Source organism: Tenrec ecaudatus, chromosome 7, assembly GCF_050624435.1.
Source record: "Tenrec ecaudatus isolate mTenEca1 chromosome 7, mTenEca1.hap1, whole genome shotgun sequence".
Classification (NCBI taxonomy): domain Eukaryota; kingdom Metazoa; phylum Chordata; class Mammalia; order Afrosoricida; family Tenrecidae; genus Tenrec; species Tenrec ecaudatus.
This window is the reverse complement of record NC_134536.1, coordinates 39,128,183-39,153,935: the sequence shown is the minus strand read 5'-3', so window position 1 is coordinate 39,153,935 and position 25,753 is coordinate 39,128,183. Positions and strand designations below refer to the sequence as shown.

The window sequence follows — 25,753 nt, the reverse complement described above, 5'->3', positions numbered from 1 at the left end:
GCTGGATCGAACTTGACACTTGGCCAGTTGACCACCCTGTGAAAGAGACCTCAATTTGTCTGAGTGCAGTTATCTCTCACAGGTTTCATGACAGAAATGTCTTCCCTTTCTGAATGTTGCTGGGGGGCTTTTCCTTCTTATGCATTATTTGTACTTTTGTCCTTGTGATTTTATCCTTACCACCTTAGTGCAATTTTGCTTCTAATTGTTCTCTATTGGGTCTCCCAGCTGTAAAGCACAGGAGGAATGGGTGCACAATGAAAGTAACTGATACAAGGGGTACTGGGAACACAATGACAGGGAGGGAAAGGGAATATCAGGAGTACATAATGAAGGGGAAGGGAGCACTAGAACAGATTGGCTACATAGCTCACCTTAGAGGCTATGTAACCTTGGGGGGTGGGTACAATCTAAAATTGATGTGGTGATTATTGTACAAGTCTCCTGGATATGACTGAACTATCAATTGTATGATATGTAAAACACATGCTAATAAAATGGTTGGGGGGGGAAGACTGTATGATAAATTGAAATGAAAAGTTTTCCATATAAATTAATGGTCACTGCTTCTCTGCTTGAGGTGATTTGGGTTTAGGTTTCACAGAGAAACTTTACTTGGGGGTAGAGAGGGAAATTATGTGTATCTAAGTCCTAACCTCTATATACCTGCGGTTATAATGCCCTTTGGTAATGGACTATCTTCCTCTAGTAAGGATGGATTAGCGTACCAGTGTATCTTCAGTTAAGTCTTTCTGAGATATGAGATAGAAGCCTGTTGATTAGAGAAGAGATTGGGTGGGGGGGTTGGTGGGGGGCAGAAATACCACAAGACAATCACTAAGAGCAGAAGCTCAAAGAGACAAAGACCTTCCCCTTTAGGGTAAACTGGAGGGAGAAACTTCCCCTACAGCCAGAACCTTAAACTTGGGCTTCTAGCCTCCTAAACTGTACGAATAAATCTGTTACAAAATAAAATATCCTCCCTACATACAGAACTTTATGATGGTGATAAGAGGAATACATCCATAGTGTTGTATTCAAGAGTAATATGTTTTCTTTATTTCGTTCTGTGTGCACAGGGTCGCTATGAATTGGACCATACTCAACGGCACCTAATGACAACAAAATGCTTTTCTCAATCTGAGCAACAGAACAGCTGTTCACAATGTGTATTAGAGGTTATTTATAACCACTTTAATCACTTATATAAACATGTATGTCTAAATTCTTGTCCTTAGTTCTAAGTGCCAAGGAACAATCCATTACCATTACTGATGAGTATTTATATCTATTTCTTCTGGGAAGGGCACATCCAACTTGACAATCTGTTTCGTGAAATGATTCTTTCCCATGAAGAAGACAACACAAAGTGGGTCTGTTGATATGACTAACATCCTCTCTTGCCAGTGTAATTGTACTGCTTCAGCCATGGGTTCATGATAAAGGAAGTCAACTTTTCTTGATGTCAAATACTTCCAGACTGATGTAAAAGCATGTTTTAAATAAATGAGCCAATGCTGCCTGGAATTCAATTGTAAATGTTTCTCATTGTTTGATGAAGAGTTGGCAAAATGTCTTTTAAAATAATAATCTTAGAGTTGAACTAGAATATATTAAATAGAAAGACCATTTTAATCAAGAATTCCAGGATGTGGAGAATTTCTCCAACACTTTCTCTCTATGTCTCCAAAGAAGTGTTTTCTTTACCATTTCAAGAATGTCCGCTGAAATCCTTCTGCTTCACAGTAAGTAGTGAGAACGGAGTTAGGTCAAGGTGAAGCTGCATGTGGTAAATTCAAAAGTGGAGGCCCTCTGTCAACTCAGATCCTCGAATGAATGAAGGCGTGAACTATCACTACAGATGATATACAGCAGTGTGTGTAGAATCCACAGAAAGAACACTCAATAGCGTCTGGCTTTCTGACATGTACCTATTCTCCTAGAGCACTGTACACGTGTCTTGGTAAAATTTCTTTGCTTCCAATAGTTTCCAAGGAAACATTGGTGATGCTGTTCAAAAAGTTCAATAGGATGAGGGCCAGCACCTCTTTTCTTGAATAGTGGAGGAAAATGAGGCAAGAAAGGTTAAATGGCTCTGCATACTAATCATGAGTAATCAAGGCAGGACAATGGAAAAGACTTTGTCTGACATACTTTGGACATGTTGTCAGCAGGGACTTGCAGAATGACACCATAGTTGCTAGGGTCGAGGGGCAGCAAAAAAGAGGTAAGCTCTCAAGGAGACAGATTAATGCCATGACTACACAGGTATAAAGCTCAGGCACAGAAACAACTGTGAGGATGGCACACAACCATCCTCAATAGCACTAAACAACACAGGCAACAGCTACTCTCAGAAGAAAGAGACTTTCTATTCCATAAAGACTTACAGGGTCAAAAGCCAATCAGGGCAGCTGTACTCTGCCCTGTAGGACAGCTACCAGTCAAAACTGACTCTGCCCGTGGGCCTGGTTTTGGTTGTCTCCTAACATTGGACAACTCTATACAGGATGTCTCGAGAACCTGTTTAAAAGCAAAGATATCACTTTGTGGGTAAAGGGACCTAACCCCGAGCCAGGGTACTTTCAATCACCTCATATGAAAGTTGGACACGGGACAAAGAAGACCAGAAAAGAACTGATACATTTAAATTAGTGTTGACCGATACTATTGGATAACCTGGGGGGAGGGGGAATGAACAAATCCATCCTGAAGCAAGTACAATTAGAATGTTCCTTAGAAGTGATGTGTCGAGAGTTTATCTCACACATTAAGACGTTATTCAGAGGGGCCAGTCCCCGGAATAGGACATCACACTTGGCAGAGGTCAGTAATAAAGAAGATGGACGGACACAGCGACTGCAACAAAGGGCTCAAACACAACAATTGTGAGGATGGTGCAGGAATGTGTAGTGTATCATCATGTTGTACATAGGGTCATGATTCAAAGGCACCCAAGAAGAAGAACCTCTCCTTATGGTCTGAGTATGGAGGTGTTTCTCTATCTACCAAGCCTGCCACAGATGCTCTAAGCATACTCTCTTATAAAAGCAGTGATCTGGTACTTACATACAATGGAATAGCATCAGTCAGAAGGAAAATTAAGTCTTGATACACACTAAAATATGTAAGGAGCTTAGTGTTGCTATGACCTCACCTATATAAAAAGACAAGAAAAGGCAAATGCATACAGATGACTTAGCTGTTACCAGCAGTAAGAGGGAGGGAGGGAGGGAGGGAGGAAGAAACAGAAAGAGAGAGAAAGAAAGAGAGAGATTGATTTTCAGTGATGGAAATATTACAATGATCATGGGTAGAATTGAACAGAGACTACTTCAATTGACGTCAATTAAGTTGCACACAAATAAAAAGCTGAATTGGCAAAAGTTGTATGTATGTATTACTTACAATGACACCCTACCACCACCACCACCACCCCATACCACCAAAAAGAGAAGCTGCTGAGACAGCTTGTGCATAACCAACAAATCTCCTAGCATGTGGCTTCTTGGAGAGTCAGGGTCATGGTTTCATGCAATATCCCAGTGAATTGTCTACCTTCTCATTTGCTATATAATGCCTGGGATTTAAAATCCTACAAGTGGCCATCCAAACCAACCGCTGGTCTCCATGTGCCTGGAGAAAGAGAGGGAAAAGGAGCTGGGAATAGGAGAAAGGGGTGGAACAACGAAGGAACCTTGGTGGAGTACTGGGTTACCAACTCTGGGCTGCTAGCCACGACGTCTTCTGTGTAGGGACAGAAATTAGGTGTTCTGCTCACATAAAGATACACAGCTTCGGAAACCCACAGTGGCAGCTCTCCCTTGTCCTATAAGGTCACTATGAGTCAGAATCAACTCAGTGGCATTAAATTTGGTTTTAGTTTTAGTTTCACAGTGTAGTGGATTACACTTTGGACTGCTAACTGCAAAGTCAGCAGTTTGAAACCACAAGCTGCTGGGGAAAAAAGATGAGGCTTTCTACTCCCATAAAGATTTACAACCTCAAATACGTACACTGGCACTCTGAGCTAAAATTTACTACTTGGCAATTAATGTGAAATGAATGGGTATGGCTAATTGCCTCTATAAATAATCGGCTCTCTTGCCCTAGGACCAGAGGAGGACAGTGCTTGTCTATCAAGATTAAACAAAAGGGAGAAAATACTGGATAGAATTTCAATCTTCATTGACTTCAGACTTTATGAAGTCAATGAAGAATACATTGACCTCTAAAACTGACATGAGATTATCTTTATATGTTAAACCAAGAATATCACCTAAAGTCATCTTACAAATGAACAACATGTAGTCTAACTAGTCCAGAGCCCTGCCTTGAGTGTGGCGCTCTTCCACTGGGCATATCTCCATGGCATCAAATTGGCAACAGCAACTTGGGAGATCAGACAAGAAATCTAGGGGTCAGTGAGCTTATGCTCATTCTGGCAGTAAGGGCGGACTCCCTCAGAAAGGGTGGCAACAGTTGTGCGCCTCAAAGAATGCCATCACTGCTGCTCACCTGTGCATGTGCACACTCTTACCCTGGGGCATGCTTTGCTGTGTGCAGCCTCAACCACAAAAGAAAATCCTCTTCAAAGAAAAAGGTAGCAGTGATCTAGACAGAGCTATGGGTCATAAGCAAGCCCATCAATGTAGTGAGAGCAAGACACACTCCTTCTCCTTAAAACATGATTGCCCAGTCAGCTTTTATCTTTATTGTCTTCTCAGCAAATATTCTAACTCAATTCATTTACTGCCATCCAGCCAATTCTGACTCAGAGCAACTCTGCATGGCAGAGTAGATCTGCCCCTACGGGTTCCAGACTGTAAATCTGTAAGGGAGTAGAAAATCCCATCTTTCTCCAAGAGAGCAGCTGGTGGCTTTTGAATTCCTGATCTTGCAATTAGTAACCCAACACTCAACCCACTACATGCCATCAGGGCCTCTGTAATTGCTAGCAGATGAAACACAACCCTGAAAATACCTCAGAGGAGAAACGTGCATTCATTACCTAATGGGACTTCTCTAGAAAGGAATTTAAAATAAAAAACAAGAACTACTGATGCCTGTGTTTGGGAATTACAAAAATTACAAAAGGGCAAAAAGATTGATATATAAGGTTTAATTTTCTTATTTTATATTAATGAACTTACAAGGAAAGAAGATTAAGAAATCACTCACACTTGAGAAAACCATTTTTCAAACTAAGAAAACCTATCGTGTTCGTTTTTTAACTTAAATTTTGAGAGATGATTTCATAGAACTTCATGTGGTGCTATTATGGGTCTTATGTAGGTCTAAAAAAAGAAATTTTAAAAAGCCCTTACTACCAACAAGCAGATTCTGCCTCACAGTGGTGGTATGACAACACAGGGCAGAACTGTCCCTGTGGGTTTCTGAGATTACAACCCTTTGTGGGAGTAGAAAGTTCCATCTTTCTCCTGTAGAGAAGCTAGTGGTTTCAAACTACTGACCATGCTCTTTGCAGCTCAACATGTAACCACTGTGACACCAAGGCTCCTTCGGTCTTTTATACAGCTGGTGCTCAATAAATACTGGCTCCCTCACTTGACAGGATCCCCACTACTATGCTTTGTAAAGATTCTGGAATCTAAGTAGCTAAAATGTCCAACACATGTACACATGTTCATCTTCCAGTGTCATCTTTCTTAGTAGGACAAAGTCATAGCATTTAGGAATTCCTTGAGTTCTCCTGTGCTAGATTTTGGAGGAATAAAGTTGGATCCTAAGCTCTACAACTACTGATGCTGAAATTTTCAGTAGCAAAGACTACTACTGAGTATGACAGTCTTCAGTTAATAAAATATAAAGCAACCTCACTGATATGAGCAGGTATGTTTTTAAAAGTGAAGTTTTCTTTTTTGATCACAAAGTGAATGGTGAAGGTAGGTTCTCATTAGCAAAGCCTGGGACAAACTATGAAGCCAAGCAAGTGTGGAAGTGTAGGAGAGAAGAATTCTATATGCCATATTCTTTAACCTAATTTCTTTTTCGTTAATGGCCAGAAACTTGGTTGTTAAATGTATCTCATTATAGTTATCTAAATATGCACTCTATAAAAAGATATTTTAAATGAAATTATGGATCTAAAAAATACAAGAAAAATATTGTAAAGGCAACGCAATGTATTAAGTCCTAGATGAACGATTTCATTTCAAAATGGAATGAGATACATTCTTGCTTGACTGGAGCTGGTGACCATGTACTCAAGACATTTGTCTGATGACAAGTCATTAAGAAATTAAGTTGCAATTAAATAAAAATTGCAGCCAATTATAGAAAAAGGACAAAACAGGCTTTTGTTTTCTTTTTTTTTTTTAAAGAAAGGGGGGGGGGCGGTAAGTTAACTCATTCAGAAAACTCCTGGCCATCAAGTCAATTCTGACGCATAGCAGCCATATAGGCAGACCAGAACAGCCCTTTCAGGTTTCCAAGACTTTAAATAGTTCTCCATCAGGGTGGCTGATGGTTTTCAGTTGCTGACCTTGTAGTGAGCAGCCCAACTTGTAACCAACCATACCACCACCAGGGATGCAACTATGGCACCAGGGCTTACAAAAAACACAGGCCAAGCTATAAGGAACTTTGGTACAATCATTTCAAGATCATGCAACACGTATTTCCTTCTGCAGCTACCTTTCCATTCCATGCCACACACCTTGCTGTTATCTTCCAAAGAATTACATCAAAACCACGTCAAGACACTTGTCACTTCAGTCTGAGTAGTATGACACTACCAAAAAGGGGCAGCCTTTACAGGTAGGCATTAAAGGACTGCTGTAAGATGAGCAAAGTACTGCTGGCCACATTTTATTAAGTGTAACGTTTTAATTTGGTAAAAATCCGGTCATTAAAATTCAAAATAAAGATTCCTCTATGGTAAATGAAAGGATAAGTAAAGGAAAACTTGCACACATCCATTACTAACGTGAACCATACAGCTAACAGAAGTGGCGCAGGTTTCTCTGCAAGGCCGGCTGGGAACCCTTCACTTGGAATGAGTCCTGCTTCTACAATGCCAAATCTAAGCGGCAGTGTAACACGAAGCTGGAAGAATGTCCTGTCAATTTCTTAGTTGCACACAAACAAAACGAAAGCACTGAGAAATTCTAGATGGTGCATCTGTGATGAATACCGTCAAGTCATACAGCATAGTCAGGGTACACTTGTGAGCACCCGGAGCAATAGCACCAACTGAGTTTGAATCGGAACCAGTTACTAACAGAATGATCATGGGCACACATCTTAGCTGCTCTCTTGCTCAATTTCTCCAAATAGAGAGTAAGGATAATGGCATCTGCTATAATCTAAGGTATGTTTTAGTAAAGATTAAAATTAATACATGGAGAGGGCTTACAAAGGTGGTAGGGTAGGCTCAATCCAAGGCTCAAGAAAGGATAACAATTTTAATGTGTTCTTATTCCATTATCAGTCCAGCTGATGGCCTATCAAGCTATAGAAAGATTTGTTTATTTTTTAAGAGGCTGCTCAAGTCTTCTGAAGCCACTGCACCTTTTGTGATAAATCAGAACAATACCCGCTGCCTAAGCTACAGTGCCTACCAACTCTCCTTCCCTAGCATGTACAGGATATTACTAGCAATTTACTTAAGGGTTTGGCTTAAAAATACCTGTAGAAAGTATGATGCTCCACGCATACTTTCCATAGCCTTTTAGCAGCCCGGTGCTTTGGTAGTTTGAATCCAATGGTGCTCTCAAACTGTTCCAGCTGGAATAAATTCACAAAACAAATGCATATATTTGGTGGATTCAAGGCTAGTGAAAAACCCAATCCACACATTTATTTCTGTGAGAAGTCACTCTTCTTGAAAAGGCAAATATTAGAATATACAATTCTGTACAGGCTCATAATGCTAATTTTTATGAGTCGATTTTGTTTTTTAAGAGCAAGAAACTTATCTAAAACAGTATTTACCAATGTTCAGTAAACAAATTTCATCTTCCTCTTTGATTTTGGTCACATACGAGATCCAACAAGAAAAATATTATGTGCATTTTCTAGTTTCTCTTTTCTATAGAAAGCTAGGTGGTGATTTATTTTTTAACATGAGGAATATATAAGCAGGTTTATTTATTATCAAGAATTTTGAGTTCTTTCTTTTTACCAGGAAAGAAAAGAAGAGTTTATTTGCTTAAATGCAGTGGAAAAGAATTCAGTGTTTCCTTAATTCAGCCCACAAAGGGGAAGAACCTGACAACTGGCCGCTGGACGAGCTGGGGATGAAACCAGCGCTTACCTCCGCTGGCCTCACTTTAATATAGAAGTTGCTGCGTTTATAGGAAATTTTCAAGATTTTCGGCCAAGCAAAACGGTTGATTCTCAGTCTGTCCTTGTAAATGAGGAGTCCATTAGCACACACACCCAGCTTGATGTCCACTCCCTCAGAGTCCTGCCAAGAAGAATCGTGTGGTCAGTCAGAGATGTGACATTATCACCTTCAGGAAGCCATCTCCTTCAAGTTATGACCAGGAACACCAATTTCACGGGCTTGAATTTAAATTTTAGTGACAGCAAGAGAGCTACTTAGAAATAGACATACCACGTTATCTCAAATCTATTCATTTTCAAGAGAGAAAATGACTTTTCAATGAGTTACTGCAGTATGACTGTGGCATCCAATATTCTTCAAGAGGCACATGAATGAGTTATCAACAAATGCTGTTCGAAGAGGTAAGGGGGAAGGAAGGAAGTGAGATCAGGAGACTCTGAAGACATGGGGAGTGACGACAAAACAGGGCTTGCTGGGGCCTAGTCCAGCCCTCAGGGACAGTCCCTTTGCCTATTTAAAGCACATCTAGCCATTCTGCTTTAGGTAAATCGAGTCAAATTGTACTACTTAACTGCAAAAATTATGCCTATACTCTGGGACATACCAATCTTTCAGTGAAAATGCCTTGCCTACACTGACAAAGTTGAAATTTCTGAATCCTTTCTGGCATCTGATCAAGAACACAGACTTAATGTCCAACTGTCATTACACTCTCCTTGCGAGAGTACATTTCAATGGCCTGCAAGATGTCAGTGAACTGAGTAAGAGTAAACTGGTTTATTTGGGCTAGCTAGGTAACTACCTAGAATGATTGCAAACATGGTATTTTAAAAAGCCAAATGAGCAGACAAAAATAATTGTAAACCATTATTTTTCAGGGGAGAATTTTATCTCATTCAAGACATTTAAAATGCAATAATATTACTACAGATATCCATACTTTCAGACCTCCTTAGCAACATGGAACACATTCTTACAGCAACCAATGCACCACCCTATGTAGTCTAATCTCCACCGAATAAAAGCAAATACAAGATGTTAATCGACTTATTTCTGAAAAAAATTGAACACAATTCTATTTGTTCTATGTGTTTTTAAAATAATAATGGTAAAGATCATTAACGCCAATTACTTTTGCTGCTGTGTTACCTGAACACTTCGTGTGCACCTGCTCAGGTTTGGAAGGGGGAAATTATACGTGCATGCGCGCACACACACACAGGAGGTGCACTACTCACTCTTCTCTGGCAGCCAAAATTCTCTCTAGGAAAAGAACTAAAAGCTGAGGTGAGGCAACACAGGTGCCCAAGCAACCTGGCAGCAGACCCAGAGTGCATTTCCCAAACTACCACTGGCATGGTGACAGAGAGCAGGACCAAAGATCGCAGGAGACGGTCATGTTCTGACCACAAGGTGTGGAGGCAAACCTCATCTGAAACACTGAACAAACCCTCTGGTCTAAATCAAGTTTAGACAGGACACAGACTATTTCATGTCAATAAACATAACCTGGATTCAAACAAATTGGTTCATTTTGCATAGTTCCACATATTGTTTTATAATTATCAGTGTTTAAATGAATAGAAATTATAAATAAATGGTAGGAATTGAAAAGGACAAAATATGTTCTCCATATTTGTCTTCTGCTGTCCAGAAACAAAGTCAGAAAAATAATTAATAGAAAGATGTGCCCTTCTCTGTCTGGTGTCCTGCCCCCAAGTTGCCACCACAAATGGGTAGCAAGAAGATCCCCTTAGCCACTGGCTTCTTTCTAAGGCTTGAGTGAGTTCATTCTCTATAAAGTCCTCTCAGATCAAAAGGCACAAAGGGAGGGAAGGAACAGTATTGAACACCCAGACTTCCTCCCTGTGAGTCAACATCAGCCTTACACGCGCACACACACACACACACACACACACACACACACACACACACACACAAAGTGTCATGGTTCCATCCAAGACTACTTTCTCCTCTCTTTGGCAACTATTTTCTCTACTCACCACTTCCTGCGTTAGTGAGAGGAAGACGGGGTTCACAGCACACAGCACAACTGTGGGTTTTCCTGCTCCCTGTCAAGAATCCTAGTATTCAACTCTCCCCAACTTAAATTAATATTTATCAAGAACACTGTTAAAAGTATCTAATCCTAAGATAGTAAACAATGGCACAAAATTATAAACTACATGTAATTTTCTTTTAAATTGCTACTGCTATCCTTTTTAATAAACTACAAATATCTTATCAAATATTATCCAATGAGTCTGTGTAAGAAAACAAACTGAACGATGTTGCTGGGGGTGCGGTGTCTGTTGTTTTGTTATTTTAAGTGTTCTGATCTTAACCACACACAAAGAGCTCAGAGCTCATATAAGACCTGTAACAGTACAAGATGTTTAATGATCTAACATGCAATGCTAGAAATCTTTCAGGATTGCCAGGTAAGAATTGTCTTCTAATTTATCTATAAATCTATCTAAAAATTAGCCAGGAAAAATTGATGTGTGTTAAGAGAAGCAGAGGCAAGCAAGGCCATGGGGGACCCTTCTGTCCAGTTCATCCTTTCCTCCTCCCCTTATTTCCGTTTCTCAGCTACCCATGCCAGAGCCCATCACATAATAAAAACGCAACCAGCAGTGCCGTTAGGGCAGTCAGCCTCGGTCCATCATAGGTTCTTATCAGAAAATAATAGGCAGATGGGACTGATTAACCACTTTAGTGCTAAGCAAGTCGGTTTCTGCATTGTTTTACATAAATGAAAAAGAGAAACATTGAAATCTTAAGTGAAATGGTTCATCTGAATGGATTTTCAAAAATTAATTGAGTTACAGCAGTTCCTACTCATTAAAACATAAGCCAACCAAGATTATTAATGGACATGGAAAACCATCTATATCTATTGTCTGAAATGAAACAAAATATGAACAAAGTAACTTCACAAACTGACACTTAAAGAATAGAAGCCCATTCATTTTCAAAAGTCTGAAGTGAGATGGATGTTTAAGGGGTGCTCCATTAAATAAAACTCTTTAAAGAGGAAAAGCGTGAAGACATGCTCTCAAAATTAAGAGGAAAGAGACTGAACTGAAATGTTATGTTATGTACTCATGTGCATAAGGGAATTGTAAGTGGCTTTTACAGTCTTGTTTACTTCTCTTGATTTTGTAAGATGAACATGAATTTTTAAAGCAATGGAAAATATTTAATGACTATAGGCAATCAGTGAGAAAAAAGTGTTTTGCAAAATGAAGTACTATCAGTAAAACCAAAGGGGGGAGCCTATCTTGGATGGGAACTGCCTAGAGCTATCTCATACAGTGTAATCAGGACTTCCAATGCTGCATTCTAGGGGACAAGAAGAACAAAGGTGACAGAGAACAAGTGGTTCTTCCACCAATATAGGTCCTCCTATTAATCATCAAAGATCAGAGTATAGAGAACCAACCAGTGGAGTGAGTGGCTTTTTCCTCTCAACATGAACTAAACTATTGAGAAGCTGGGGCCCTCTCAGAACTCTGGGTGGGACTGGAGCTATGTTTCCTCCACTGTTGTGCGTACAATACCTTGGCACGGTGCAGGTCAACACCATACATGGAGAGCCTCTTCGCATTTTCTAGGAACTGAGAATCCGCTTGTGCTGGAGATAAGCCCCTAAGAATCAAAAGAAGCAATGTTGTTATTATTCACATGTACCCAACCTGGGGGACGGGGCATGCCATTATGCAGAGTTGGAAGTGGAGATAGTAACCCAGCTACATCTACAGACAAGAGAAGACTCAACTGCTAATCTCCAGTAGCTTTGCCCATGAGATCCTCTAATTGTTGGTTGCAAGGAGGCATATCTCCCCCTTTACTCTGCTAGCCCTAAATTTCCCCACTTGGGGGTGGGGAAGCCACAGCAATAAATAAGCACAACATTAGTTAACTGAGAATAAAACAACAGGCTTTCATTAGAAATACTGGTCCTTCACGTCACAACTTTGATTGAGGGCACATACTGAATTCTGTCCATACTATGATGATTTCTTCCCCCCCCCACCCCAAGATGTTTCTTTCTAATGAATTGGTCATTACATTTCCAAGTTCTGAACTGGCCCACAGACCATAGGAAGACATTTCTTTAGGTTCCTGCTTGAAGCCAACAGCTCCATCAAACTGTTAGCCTTGATTCAGGGCCAACTACGAGGAGTTCTTCTCATATTTGTATCCTCCACTGAAAACCTACACAGTCCCATTAATTTTCATACCCACTATGGCATTTTAGCATATTTCAAATTAGAATTATACAGTAAACGTGGTGAATAGAATTGGAATACTAGAGTTAGTAAGAAAATGTTAGAAGTCAAATGTAAAAAAAAAAGTCAAATGGTTTTGTTTTTTTAATGTAAATCAGTTAATGTGGGGTCCTTAAAGACTTCTTTCGGGTTTTGGGTTTGTTTTTTTTAGTCAAAATGATATAAAACTTCAAACTTGTAAAAATGAAACAATTATAATATGGTAGTGCTTTTAAAATAATGTAATTTTGCTGGGTTTTTAAAAAACTTTTGTTACAGAAATTCTTTATTCCCATGCTGAGAGAAAAGTTCTGAAAGTTTCATATGGTACTCACGTAATTCATGTTACTCTTAGCTAAGCTGAAAGGCAGTCTTCCGGGGCTAGTGTCAGCACCAAAAATGCCTCGACTACAGTTCCTGCACCATCCCTATCCCTATCTCAGATACAGATTCTGGTGCCTCACCATCCTCCCAGGCTTTCTCATAGAATGTGGTAATGCAAACAACAAGAGGCAGGAGAACAAGTAAATGGCAAGCAGTCTGTTGGTGTTTATTTTGTGGGTGAGTATACTCGCATGCAATTGAGTGTATCGCCGGTTAGGAGAGGGAGAAAGGAAAGGAGGTTTCCTCCTAGGAAAAGCAGACTTGTTAATAAAAACACTTATTCTCACGAGCACAGTCATAAAGAGAAATGGAAGGACAGCTCCGGGTGCCATAATGTCTTTATTAGTACCATGGGAAAACCTGGACGATCCCAAACACTATGCTCGAATATCGGTGATCACAGCAACACTCCAGCATCACAGGAACACATGCACATGGCCAGCACAGCTCGTCAAATGGATAGTAACCGTCACCAGTCAATTCTAAATCAACGTGAGTCCAGGTGAATAGTGTACAATTGCTCAGTAGGTTTTTACAACTGTGATAATTCAGAAGTAAAGAGTGTGCCTATCTTCATTCTGGTATACAGTCTGCACTGGTGGGTTAGAACTAATAAGCTTTTGATTAGCAGGTGAGCCCATAAGCAGCTGTACCACCTAAGTACTCCCAGCAAATGTTATAAGAGCAGCTACTTAAAAAGGAGGGAGAAAAAAAGAAATGAATATCTCCACAGGGAAAGAGGGACCAGACTTCAACTTGCTGCTCCAAGATGTGAATGCAACATACCAGCATGAAGCAGGGAACCAGTAGAGAGGCCTGAGGGGCCGGCCCCAATCCCATCTATGTGAACAGCCAGCCCCACCTCCCCACAGAAGAATTCACTTCAGAGTACAGCACTGAAGCTACCGCTCAGGGAGAGGAACATGTTTGATCAGCACACACAGGAGAAGATAAAGGGAGAAGAGAGAGTGGGGTATATCCTGGCCCACCAAGCCTTGAGGATGATATCCCTTCTCAAAGCAACCAAGGAACACAGAGGACCATATGACCGGCCCCACTATGAGACATGACATCCTCACTGACCCATAGCCCTATAGGGAACAACACTGCAGACACAGGGTGGAAATTGCGCCCAAGCTGACCCCACCACACCGAGGCAAAACACTAAGGGCGTGCAACAGAGCAGCAAGGAGAGCAGAGCAAGGAAGTCCCGAGGGAATACCAAAAATAGAGCCAGGTTGTGGCACCACATCAGACTCCACAGGAAAATACTCCTAAAGGTCAACAAACAGACCTTGAACTATTTATAGATTTTTCTTTTTTTAGTTTTCTTTTGGTGCTTTGGTTTTTGTGTAATTATTATCGCTGCAAGTCTATGTAGCTAAGATAGGAGGGATAAACAATCTGGAGGAGAAAACAACAGACTGACAGTTTGGGAGGGACATGGGAGAAGGGGGAAAGCATGTGGTGTTAAAGATTATGAGGCAAAGGGCATTTATAGAGGTCTGAATACAGGCATGTACATATGTAAATATAGTAATATATGATGAGGAGGAAATATCTATGTGCATTTATAGGTTTAGTATTAAAGGTAGGGGATTTGGGTCTCTACTCAAGTACTCCCTCAATGCAAGAACATTTTGTACTATTAGCCTGGCATTCCATGATGCTCACCTTTCCCACACAATCGCTGAAGACTAAGCAGGTGGATAAGCAAATGTGGTGAAGAAAGCTGATGGTGCTCGGCTATCAAAAGATATAGCGTCTGGGGTATTAAAGCAGCATCTAGCTGAGAAGCAACAAAGCCCACATAGAACAAGAAGCACACCAGCCTGTGTGATCACAAGGTGTCAATGGGATCAGGTATCAGGCATCAAAGTACAAAAATTCCTATCGTTGTGAATGAGGGAGAGTGCAGCAGAGTGGAGACCCAAGGCCCATCTGTAGATAACTGGATATCCCCTTACAGAAGGGTGAAACATAAAACTTTCCTCTACATCTTAAATGCTCACCCCACCTTCCAAACTGTCAATGATCCCAATTCTACCTACAAATCTGGCTATACCAGAGCATGTTCACTGCTTACAGGTAGGAACTGAAAACACAGGGAACCCAAGATAGATGAACCCCTCAGGACCAGTGGTGAGAGTGGCGATACCAGGATGGTAGAGGGAAGGTGGGGTATAAAGGGGGAACCGATTACAAGGATCTACATATAACCCCCTCTCTGGGAGACAAACAACAGAAAAGTAAAGTGTAAGACAACTCAAAATAATAATTTATAAATTATCAAGGGTTTATTGGGGGGAGGGGGAAAATGAAGAGCTGATACCAAGGGCTCAAGTAGAAAGAAAAATATTTTGAGAATGATGATGGCAACAAATACACAAATGTGCTTGACACGGTGGATGTATACATGGATTGTGGTAAGAGTTGTATGAACCTCCAATAAAATGATTTTTTAAAAAAAGAGGAGTTACTTAAATTTTCCAGTAAGCGCATCAACAGACCTGTGGATTTTACGCAGCTCTGCCACCTTCTCTTCCAACTCCTTCGTCTGCATGGGAGCAAACTGGAAGTTACTGAGGTCGTCACAGCCAGGGTCTTCTGGGTCATAGTCCCCAAGTTCAGCCTGCAGGGTATAGGACCCCAGGAGGGCATGAGTCACAAAAGAGCAGGGCAGGCGGCCAGAGGCAATGTCCTGCCGCAGCTGCAGGCACAAGAAGTATCTGTGAGGAATGGGGAGAACAATTAGTTAGCAACCCACCATCCTTGAGCCCTACTATTCCTGTGAAAACAAGTAAGACGATGAAAATATTCTTGACAACCCAGACCAATAATATTCCCCCCTCCCCGCCCCACAACCCCCTTGTCCTCACACTGCTATGGGTGTGACTACTCTAAATACATGAGTTCAGAGGCTAAAAGAACTGAAATTCTGAATTCCTGTTCTTGTAATGCCTGGTCTGTTATTACTATTGCAGCAAAGAACTTTGTGTCCAAACATCAACATTCTAATCAGTTAACCTCTTGTTGCAGTTAAGACTGTAATGAATACTAGCATGCCCCTCAGCAAAGAAGAAGAAGAGAATTCCTAAAGTAAGAAGTGACTATGTCTTAAGCAGCTGCGAGGAAAGCGAAGGGCACCTATACCCACTACCTTCTTCATACCACTTTCTTCACTTCCTGAGACATCTTTCATAAACACTGTTCTAAGCAACCTAGGGAGGGAGCCGTGTGGGCGCATAGTCTAAACACCCAAATACTACCTGACAGGGTGATGACTAGAACCCACCAACTCCCCAGAGTGTGGCAGTCTGCGCTCTGTAAAGATTGCAGTTGAGCACAACTTCTCCCCAGTCTTACGGGGTCTCTATGTAAGTCAGAATTGTCTCCACAGCAAAAGGAAGGTTTTTTGAATTTTGTTTTGTTTTTCCCATAAACTCAACTTTTGGAAGCCTTTACTTACCCACTTACCCCCATCTAGAGAAATAGAAAAAGCAAGGATCTTAGAGAAGCTAACGTACCTGGAGAAGGGCAATTCCTCACCTGTCAAAGGCGGGGAGGAGCCCTGGTGGAATGCGCACTACACGTAGGGCACACACAGCAGCTTGAAGCCACCAGCATGGAGCATGGACTCATCAAGAAAACGCGGAGGCTTTCTATTTCCATAAAGATTAACAGCCTCGGAAACCCATGGGGCACTTCTCTTCTGTCCTACAAAGTCATGGACTCGGTGGCATTGAATTGGGTGTGGTACAATGGAAGAGCAAAACTCCTTCTTAGTAGGAGGAGAAAATTTAGTTATATAAATATAGTACCACATTGCTAATAACATTGTTAGCTAATATCATTTACTTATATTTCTCTATGTTCCAAGTGACCTGCTATATGAGGATATAAAAGCATTTCTATTTTCTACTTCCTGGTAAAACTGTGGGAACATGTGACATATTCCATGAACATTTTTCTGTTCTGCTTTCTACTCCTTTTGTGCGATATAAAACCTACTCTCTCCTCTTAATTTTTAGCACTTCCTAACGTTACTACTACTCTTCTCCAAAGTAAAAATGCCCTCGCTCTTGAGGATCTTGCAAAGGTTGTCCTTCCTACTGGCAGCCTGCCACTGCCTTCCTGTGGAACAGTGCTGGCAGCCTATTTTCAGAGCTCTTGCTCCTCTTCCTCTCTACCCACCACCCTCCAGGGGAATGCTGGTTTCAATGGCAGACTTTCCTTGCTGTGCACCCCAGCACATGATTTCAGCCATCGCCCAATTCTCAGCCTTGGATCACCATCAGGTAGAACAGGGGCTCTATCTGCCATCACTGCAATCCTGCAGTGATCACAGTACCGTGATAGTACATGGCAAGTGCTCAGTTATCTTCTTCTGGGTGATGAAAGACTTATCACTATCACTGCATTCTGGGTATTCGTATGTATTGCAAGGAGCTCTCTTTTTAGAAAGCATTTTGTGCCTGGACATGCTATCAAGAGGGACTAGCCCATGGAGAAGGACCTCGTGGTTGGTATAGTCTAAGTTCAGCACAAAGAAAAAGGAAGGCCCTCAACCAGACGGACTAACACAATGGCTGCAACAATTGGCTTAACCAGACAAATGACTGCAGGTGTGGCCCAGGACTGTTGGTGATGGGTTGCTATGAGTCAGACAGACGTTGATGACACCTAACACTACTCTTTATCTTCTGGAGCCACGGTTCTCAACCTTCCTAATGCCGCGACCCTCTAATACAGTTCCCCATGTGGTGGTGACCCCCCCACCATAACATTATTTTTGTTGCTACTTCATAAGCGCCATTTTGCTGCTGTTATCAATCAGGCGACCCATGTGAAAGGGTTGTTCAACCCCCAAAGGGGTCAGAACCCACAGGTTGAGAATCGCTGCTCTAGAACATGAGTATATCTCATTTTAGAAAACTTGCTTTAAGGCAATAAATTCCGGCTGTCTTCAAGTTTTGTAAATAGAATCACATTTTGCTACACTTTTAAGACCCAGCACAAAGATTCTGCCTCTTAGGAAAATCTTTTTTCACTGGTATTTTCCTGTACTTGTATAGTGTATGCTCTGGAAGCTGCAAACTAAAGCTTCAAGGGCTTCCACATTTCCCAATCCTATCATCCTCACACAGCCAGAAAAAAACATTCTTCAAAAACTGTTCTGAATGGTATTATTGCTCTGCTCCAATCCTACCACAGCTTCTAAATGGTCACTTCAATCTTGATGAAAAGTTCTCATCACAACACTTAAGTCTACTCGTCAATAAGTACAAGCAGGAAGCTGGTCTCAAGCTGCACCACTGAGGCCCTGCTCAATTCAGACTATATAATTCTTCCCTCCATGGGCAGGTTTAAGCCTTGTGTATAAGACAAGCCCCCACCCAACCCCCCACAAAACAAATTACTACACGGAGGAGTTTATGTACAGAGAGGGCACGCTGGGTCAGAAAGCCCCAATTACGTCCCTTGTTCAAAGGCACTCCTGTGGTGAAGCTCTGTATCCTACAAATGCCAACCTGACAGGTTTTATGCTGCAAGCTGTTCGCTGTGCAGATACAAAAGCTACTATTTATTATTTACTAGCTGACGCTAATTCGATCAGAGTGTAATCAGGACCCTATGTTCAGCTACAAGGAGTAAAAGAAAGAAACCCTCATCATCCCTAGTTAATGCATTGATAAGACCCTCTTCACTTGTCTGCAAGTTACAACATCTGCACAAACTGATGTCCACCCAGAAGCGAACTTAGCAGAGACCTTAGTCTAGTAGCCCACCAGGCACAGCGGCCACAGCTGGGCCGGCTCTTTTTCTAAGGTGCTCTCGTTACATTGCAGCACAGTTTTCACTGGCCATAAGAATCTTGTTTCACATTTTGGGAAAATTATTCTATACACCTTTTCTCACTAAAGCTAAAAACATTCACTCGCTGGTATCCAGTTCATCGGGGCACTTCCTGACTCACAACCTCCTTGAGTTACCTACCAATCAAATTGTCAGACACTCTGTTTTAATTAATGGCTCTTCCTCCTCAAGTGAACCCTTTACTAGCCATTTCAACCTATGTTCCTTTAGCTCAGACAGCCTACCAGGGGATGGAAATAAGAAATGCTTAAAGAAGCCCTTCCTTAAAGAAGCAAACAAAATAAGTTTGTTTGCTTTTTTTGTTTTATTGTTAGTTCTGCTTTTGGTGGGAGACAATTCACGTTCTAATTTACATTTAAAATTTCATTTTACAAACCTTAAATTATCTTTGTAATATGAGACAGCTACACAGGCAACAGGGATGTTAGATAATAATGACATCCTGTTATTTAAAACTGAAATATTTAGTAACAATTATTCTTTAAAATATAACATAGAAACAAGTGTTGACAATACAATATTTAAAACTAAGCTACTTGAATATAAATGAAAAATTGAGAAAAGTGAGCTTCATTTTTTTGGTTTTGTTTTGTTTCAGCAAACATTTCAATCTATTTGAGAGACCCATTTCCAAGGAACCATTTCTAAAATATAAAAGTTAACATAAAATAAGTAATAGTTCCTAGTAAAATTTATTCTTAAAATACAAACAAATGGGGGGGAGCGGGGAGGGAGGGGGAAAAAAAAAGATGACCTGATGCAAAGGGCTTAAGTGGAGAGCAAATGCTTTGAGAATGATTGGGGCGGGGAATGTATGGATGTGCTTTATACAATTGATGTATGTATATGTATGGATTGTGATAAGAGTTGTATGAGTCCCTAACAAAATGTAAAAAAAGAAAAGGGAAAAGAAAGAAAGAAAAGAAAATGATTAGGGCAAAGAATGTACAGATGTGCTTTATACAATTGATGTATGTATATGTATGGACTGTGATAAGAGTTGTATGAGCCCCTAATAAAACGTTTAAAAAAAAAAGAATTGTATGAGCCCCAATAAAATGATTTTAAATAAATAAATAAATAAATAGATAATACAAACAAATGTGAAGTACCTGGTGATATCTTCAGTCAACTGAGAAGGATCGGGAGGATAAAACTTCACATTAAAGGTGAACAGCCAGGGAAGATCTGTAATTATAACATATCAAGGATATTTATCCAATCAAAACAAGGACCACTTATCTTGCTTGAACTTAGACGTAGATACCCAACCCACACAGGCTAATCTCACTATAAACCTGTTTAGATATTGCCTTTTTAATTTAAAGAGTATCATTTCCTAGGAGGGGAGGGAGGAGAAAATGAGAAGTCAAATATATAAGTACCTCACCATGAAAAAAATGTGTTCACTTTTTTATAAACATTTATTGTAACTTCAAATGTTGCCTATGGTGAGCTGTAATGGGCATATGCTAAAGTACCCTACACAGAATAGTTGTAAGATAAAACTTATTGTAATCGGAGAACTTTTAAGTGCCACATGCTCTCCATTCCTTTTTTTTTTTAAAGACATTTGAGGATGTCTACATTATCAGGGAAACAAGAGTAGTGCCCAACTGACCACAGTAACTCTCCAGAAGATGATGAATGGGCCCTCTGAAGGAAGTGTTCAAAGAGATTCCACTATAACTAAAGCTAAAACTCCACAATTAAAAATAATTACTTCTCAGGTTTCAGAGGGTAGGTATAAATATATGGCTATGAAACATACTTGGCCCTGCTGTGCCTAAAGAATGAATACAGTTATCTCCTGCTTTTCAAAATTTGGTTTACACCCCTTCACTTTTGACAACAAATGGTACCCATTTTTACTAAACTGAAAGAAATCTAAGAAGCTGTTTCAGTTCTGCAAAAAGCAAAACTGTAACTGAGTGAAGCAGGGAAGGAGCAGTGAAGGAGAGGAAGGTCCTCAACAAGATGGGTTAACACAGTAACTGTACGGACATGCTCAAGCACAGGCACAATGGGCGCACTGAGAGGACGGTGCAGGACCAGGCAGGAACGTTCTGTTGTGCATAGGGATGCTATGGATTGGAGATGACTCCATGGCACCTGACAACAGCAATAGAACATAGAAAAATTCCATTTAACTACAGTTCAATGCTTAAATACTAGCCAAAAGGTAAGTAGTTGAAGTTGACCCAGAGGCACTCAGAAGACAAGCCTGGAGATCTGCTTCCCAAGATCTCAGATGTGGCAGTCAGCTCCCGCACAAATTGACAGCCTGTGAAACCCAAAGGGCAGTCTATGGGTTGCTATGAGTCAAAATCAACTCAATGAGAGTGGGTAGATTTAATAAAAGTGTCTGTAATTTTGCAGCAATACTTTTTGACTTAATCCTCTTGTATTTAAAACTTCCACCAAATAACATAAAAAAAGAAAAAGAAAACCCAATCATTAAACGAACAAAGAATTTGAATAGACATTTTACCAAAGAGGACATTCAAATAGCCAGCAAACACAAATATGTTCAATGTCACTGCCATCATCAGAGATGTAAATCAAAATCACAAATGATTAGCATACCTATACTAATTGCCCATTACATGAAAATGACAATCACATAGCAGAGTGAGGCCAAGCTGAAAGGAGCAGTCCTTCAACTCATCCACTGGAGCACAAGCAGAAGGAGCAACACTGTCATGATCATGATAAGACAGGGAAAGAGCTGCCTCCAAAAGCTGGAAAGAGTCAAATCCTATTTATTGCTGGTCTCCCTTTTGCCAAACCACAAGGGCAAAAGTCTGAAATAACTCTAAACATAGGGAGTTAACTCTTTAACGTCTTCATAAAGTCAGGTATTCTTCATGACTCTGCAGGGAGAGGACACAGAGGAGCCAACTCAAAACCAGAGAGAGCAACTCAACGGACCAGAGAGAGCAACTCAACGGATCATCAGGCCTGTGTCAGAGGTTACCCTGTTCTCCTTATAGTTGCTCTTGGCAGATTGGGTTTCAGAAAAAGTGTGAAGTCCAAGCATCTCTTCTCTTTTTTTAATGTATGCATTCACACAGACCCTCTCACAACAGTGGAGACAAAGGAAAATGTTCAAGAACTTTCTGGTACAGTTTCTTCTATAATGGAAACTCAAACCCACTGCCATCAAGTACATTTCAACTAATGTGAACCTCCATAAGGGTTTCCAAGACCCTAAATCTTTACTGGAGCAGAGAGCCTGCCTGATCTTTCTCTCACGGAGCAGCTGCTAGATCTGAATGACTCCCTTGGAGTTAGGAGCTCAATGCTCCTCTCATCAGGCCACCAGGCCTCCTCTCTACAGTGGTAGTATAATGGAGCTATATCTACTTATCCCTTTTCTTTTTCCTAGGAAACGGAAATAACTGTAAAACACAAAGATAACGAGAGAGAACAAGCACAGTGTGGGAGCACATGCTCATGTCAGTTACAGGGCAAGGGCAGGAAAGAATGCTGGAAGTCCAGGGAACTTAGTTAAAGGTAGGATCATCAGACCAATGGAGCAGCTCTGACCCCATAATTACTGTAAGCTCAGAAGATAGAAAGGGGCAGGAAAGAAGGACAAATGGAATCTGGGAACCCAGAGAGGGCCTAGGAAGAGAGTGTTGTATTGAGGAGATTGCAACTAATGTCATAAAGCAAAGATGTACTAATTGTTGGATGGAAAATGAAATTACTCTCTAAACTTTTTGCCAAATCTGAATGAAAGACAAATAAAAGGATCACCCAAAACAGTCCTGGTTTGCCAGAGAGTGCTTCTGTTTTAACACCGAAAGTCCCACTACAATGCAGTGAATTATTTAATATTGCTCTTCGAGCCCACAGTGTTTGTTACTCGTGCCCAAACAACCACCTTTTTCGTGAATGGGTCTGGGTAAAAGGTCGGGCATGATGCTGCTTGCTGGGCTGAATGACTGAGTTGTGAGTGACTGTTAACATCCTGCTGGGTATATAATCAGCCATCTCGGAAGCAGAAAAGGAGGATCTCATGATCAGCATGAGAGAAGAGCAAGTAGTGATGGGCCTTCTCTGGACCCAAAGATACCAGGGCATTGCACTTCCCTGACGCAGGAGACAGTATTGACTGCAGAGAAGCAGCAACAGTGAAACTAGGAACTAGAGCATGGAGCAGAATGGTGAACTTCCCAGCCCACAGAGCAAGTTAACGCTGACAGCTTTTGAACAGGACACCGGTTTGCGGAGTGGGGTGACTCTGGGCACATAATAGGGAAGCTGGGTTTAATAGTCCACAGAGCTGGCATTGAATGCCTTCACGTTGAGGCTTACAGTGGGGTGGCATGCCTTTGGGACATTTATAACACTGTAACACTGAAGAACAGGGTAGAGACCAGGCCAATAATCTAAGAGCCAGAAGAGATGCCTGCCTGTGTATCCTGAGCATTTCTCACCTGAATTGTAACCTGATAAATTCCCTAATAAACCTAAAGATTATGCCCTCAAAGATAGCCCAATTTAAAAAATCACAAAGCAATGAATGTTGGAGGGTCTGTGGTGAGATAGGAACTCTCATCCACTGCTGGTGGACCTGTAGATACATACAGCCACTATGGAAATTGATTTGGTGATTTCTAAAACAGATGGAAATTGAGCTACCATATGACCTACCAATCCCCCTACTGGGCATATACCCAGAAGAGGCAAAAAACAAACCATGGCCAGACATCTGTGCTCCAATGTTCATTGCGGCACAGTTCACAATCACAAGGATTTGGAAACAACCCAAATTCCCATCAACAGATGAATGGATTAAAAAACTGTGGTACATACATACAATGGAGTACTATGCATCACTAAAAAGCAGTGATGAACGCATGAAGCACATCACCAAATGGGAAGAACTGGAGAAAATTATGCTAAGTGAAGTAAGCCAAGCAGACAAGGACAAGTATGACATAAATGTGCTGAGGTAACTTTGGAGAGAGAGAGAGAGAGAGAGAGAGAGAGAGAGAGAGAACAGAAAAATAAATGCAATAGGGGCACAGGGAAATTGCTACTGTATACAAACACTCCAGGGGTGAGGTCCAGGTAGTATGGCAAGGGCCAGACCAAATCCAGGGGTACATATGGTAGCTAACTAAAAAAAAGGGGGGGGAGTAGGGGACAAAGATGTGTGGCAGGGGAATAAGGCACTGACCCACTCAAGGGGAGGGTATTGTTTGTGTCTCCCCAGGGAAAGGGGGACCAGACTTAAAACCAATGCCAGACAAATGCAGCGTGCTGACACGGCAAGGAGTGGGGAGCCAGTGGAGGAGCCTGAGGGCTTGGCCCCCATACCAGCTATGTGGACAACTGTCTCTGCCCCCAGTAGAATTTACTTTAGAGGAAGGCACTGAAGCTGCAGCTAGGGGAGGGAGGCGTGTCTGATCAGAGTGCATGGGAGTGTTAGGTAGTCTAGCATAGGCGCTGGGACGTCCATAACGCATGTCCAGAGGGGCCAGGCTATGGAAACAAAGGAGTGGCACACTGCACATGCTCATAGGTTGAGGTTTCCCTCCAGGTATGCGTGGGTGGGTGCTGCACCTGGATGGGCCACCTAATTCAATTCAGCCAATGGAGTCGACCAGGGCTCGTCCACCATGCCTCCACGTGGAATAATTGAAAAGGCAGGAGCCCAGAGTCGACCACATGACTTTGCGAGCAGTTTCCAGGTGGACTACATCTTCAGGAGGAGCCCTGCGGGTGCCTGTGTAAATCTGAAACTTCTTCTAACTCTCATAAAACTCACTTGGATCACAAACCAGGCTTCGGTGTGAATTCTTTCTAGCACAGAGCCAAGGACCAAGGTATTTCTATCCCCAGAGAGATCTAACAGGAGCAAATGAAGGGGGAGGAAGAGAGAGTGGAGCACATCCTGGCCCACCAAACCTGGAGGACAGTATCCTCACTCTGAACAGCCAATGCACAGAGTGGACCATATGGCTGATCCCACTATGAGACACGCCATCCCTTGCTGGCCCAGGGCCCTAAGGGGGACAACACTGGAGACTCAGTGTTGGGACTGGCCCAGACTGACCCCGTGACACCAAGGCAAACCACTAAAGGCTTGAGGCAGAGCAACCATGGGAGGAGAGCAGGGAGCCCCCGAGGGAGTACAAAGGACTCAGGGCCAGAGCATGGCACCCCACTGGACCTGACTGAAGCACACACCTAGAGACCAAAAATCAGACCTTGATCTATTTACAGGTTTTCCTTTCTTTAAAAATTTTTTTTCTTTTAATTAATTTATTCTTTTATGGTTCATTGGTTTTCTTTTTTGTTGTCATCGCTGTGTTCTCATTCATCACCTATCTTGCTATGGCTTGATTTTTGGTGATTATTGTCTCTACAGATTTAACTAGATAAAATGGGATGGATGAACAGTCTGGAGGAGAAAACAACGGGACCAATGGTTCTGGGAGACACAAGAGGGAGGGAGGCAGGGATAAGGAGGTGGTACTGACCAACCCAGGGACAGCGGAGCAAAGTGATCCAAAATCAGTGGCAAGGAGGGTGTGAGAGGCCTGGTAGGGATTCAGCAAGGGCAAGGCAACCGAGAGAAATTACTGAAACCCAAATGAAGTGGGACAAGAGTAAAGTCAACGGAAATAGAGGAAAGAACTAAGTGACAAAGGGTATTTATACAGGTCTAAATACTGGCATGTAAATATGTAAATATATTTACACAGGAGGGTAGTGAAATAGAGCTACATGCATATATTTATAGGTTTAGTATTAAGGCAGCAGATGGACATTGGGCCTCCACTCAAGTACTTACTCAATTGGCATTCCATGATGCACACCTTCCCAACACGATTGCTGAAGAAAAATGTGTGCATAAGCAAATGCAGTGAAGAAAGTTGATGGGACCTGG

General features: G+C 41.6%; 1 protein-coding gene and 1 non-coding gene across 16 annotated transcripts in view; both read right to left on the bottom strand.

Annotated features, from left to right (window-relative positions):
* EPB41L2 (erythrocyte membrane protein band 4.1 like 2) overlaps positions 1 to 25,753 on the bottom strand; it is a 235,315-nt gene that overhangs the window by 53,703 nt on the left and 155,859 nt on the right. For all 15 annotated transcript variants that reach the window (XM_075554558.1, XM_075554542.1, XM_075554549.1 and 12 more), the window contains 5 exons: positions 19,959 to 20,034; positions 15,480 to 15,698; positions 11,875 to 11,962; positions 8,279 to 8,431; positions 7,652 to 7,749 (listed from right to left, as the gene is read on the bottom strand). In XM_075554558.1, coding sequence (XP_075410673.1) covers positions 7,652 to 7,749; positions 8,279 to 8,431; positions 11,875 to 11,962; positions 15,480 to 15,698; positions 19,959 to 20,034 — 634 coding nt within the window. The remainder of the gene's footprint in view (positions 1 to 7,651; positions 7,750 to 8,278; positions 8,432 to 11,874; positions 11,963 to 15,479; positions 15,699 to 19,958; positions 20,035 to 25,753) is intronic.
* Positions 12,355 to 12,490, bottom strand: LOC142454070 (small nucleolar RNA SNORA2/SNORA34 family). The gene has a single exon (XR_012785600.1). It is a non-coding gene; the product is annotated as a small nucleolar RNA SNORA2/SNORA34 family (small nucleolar RNA).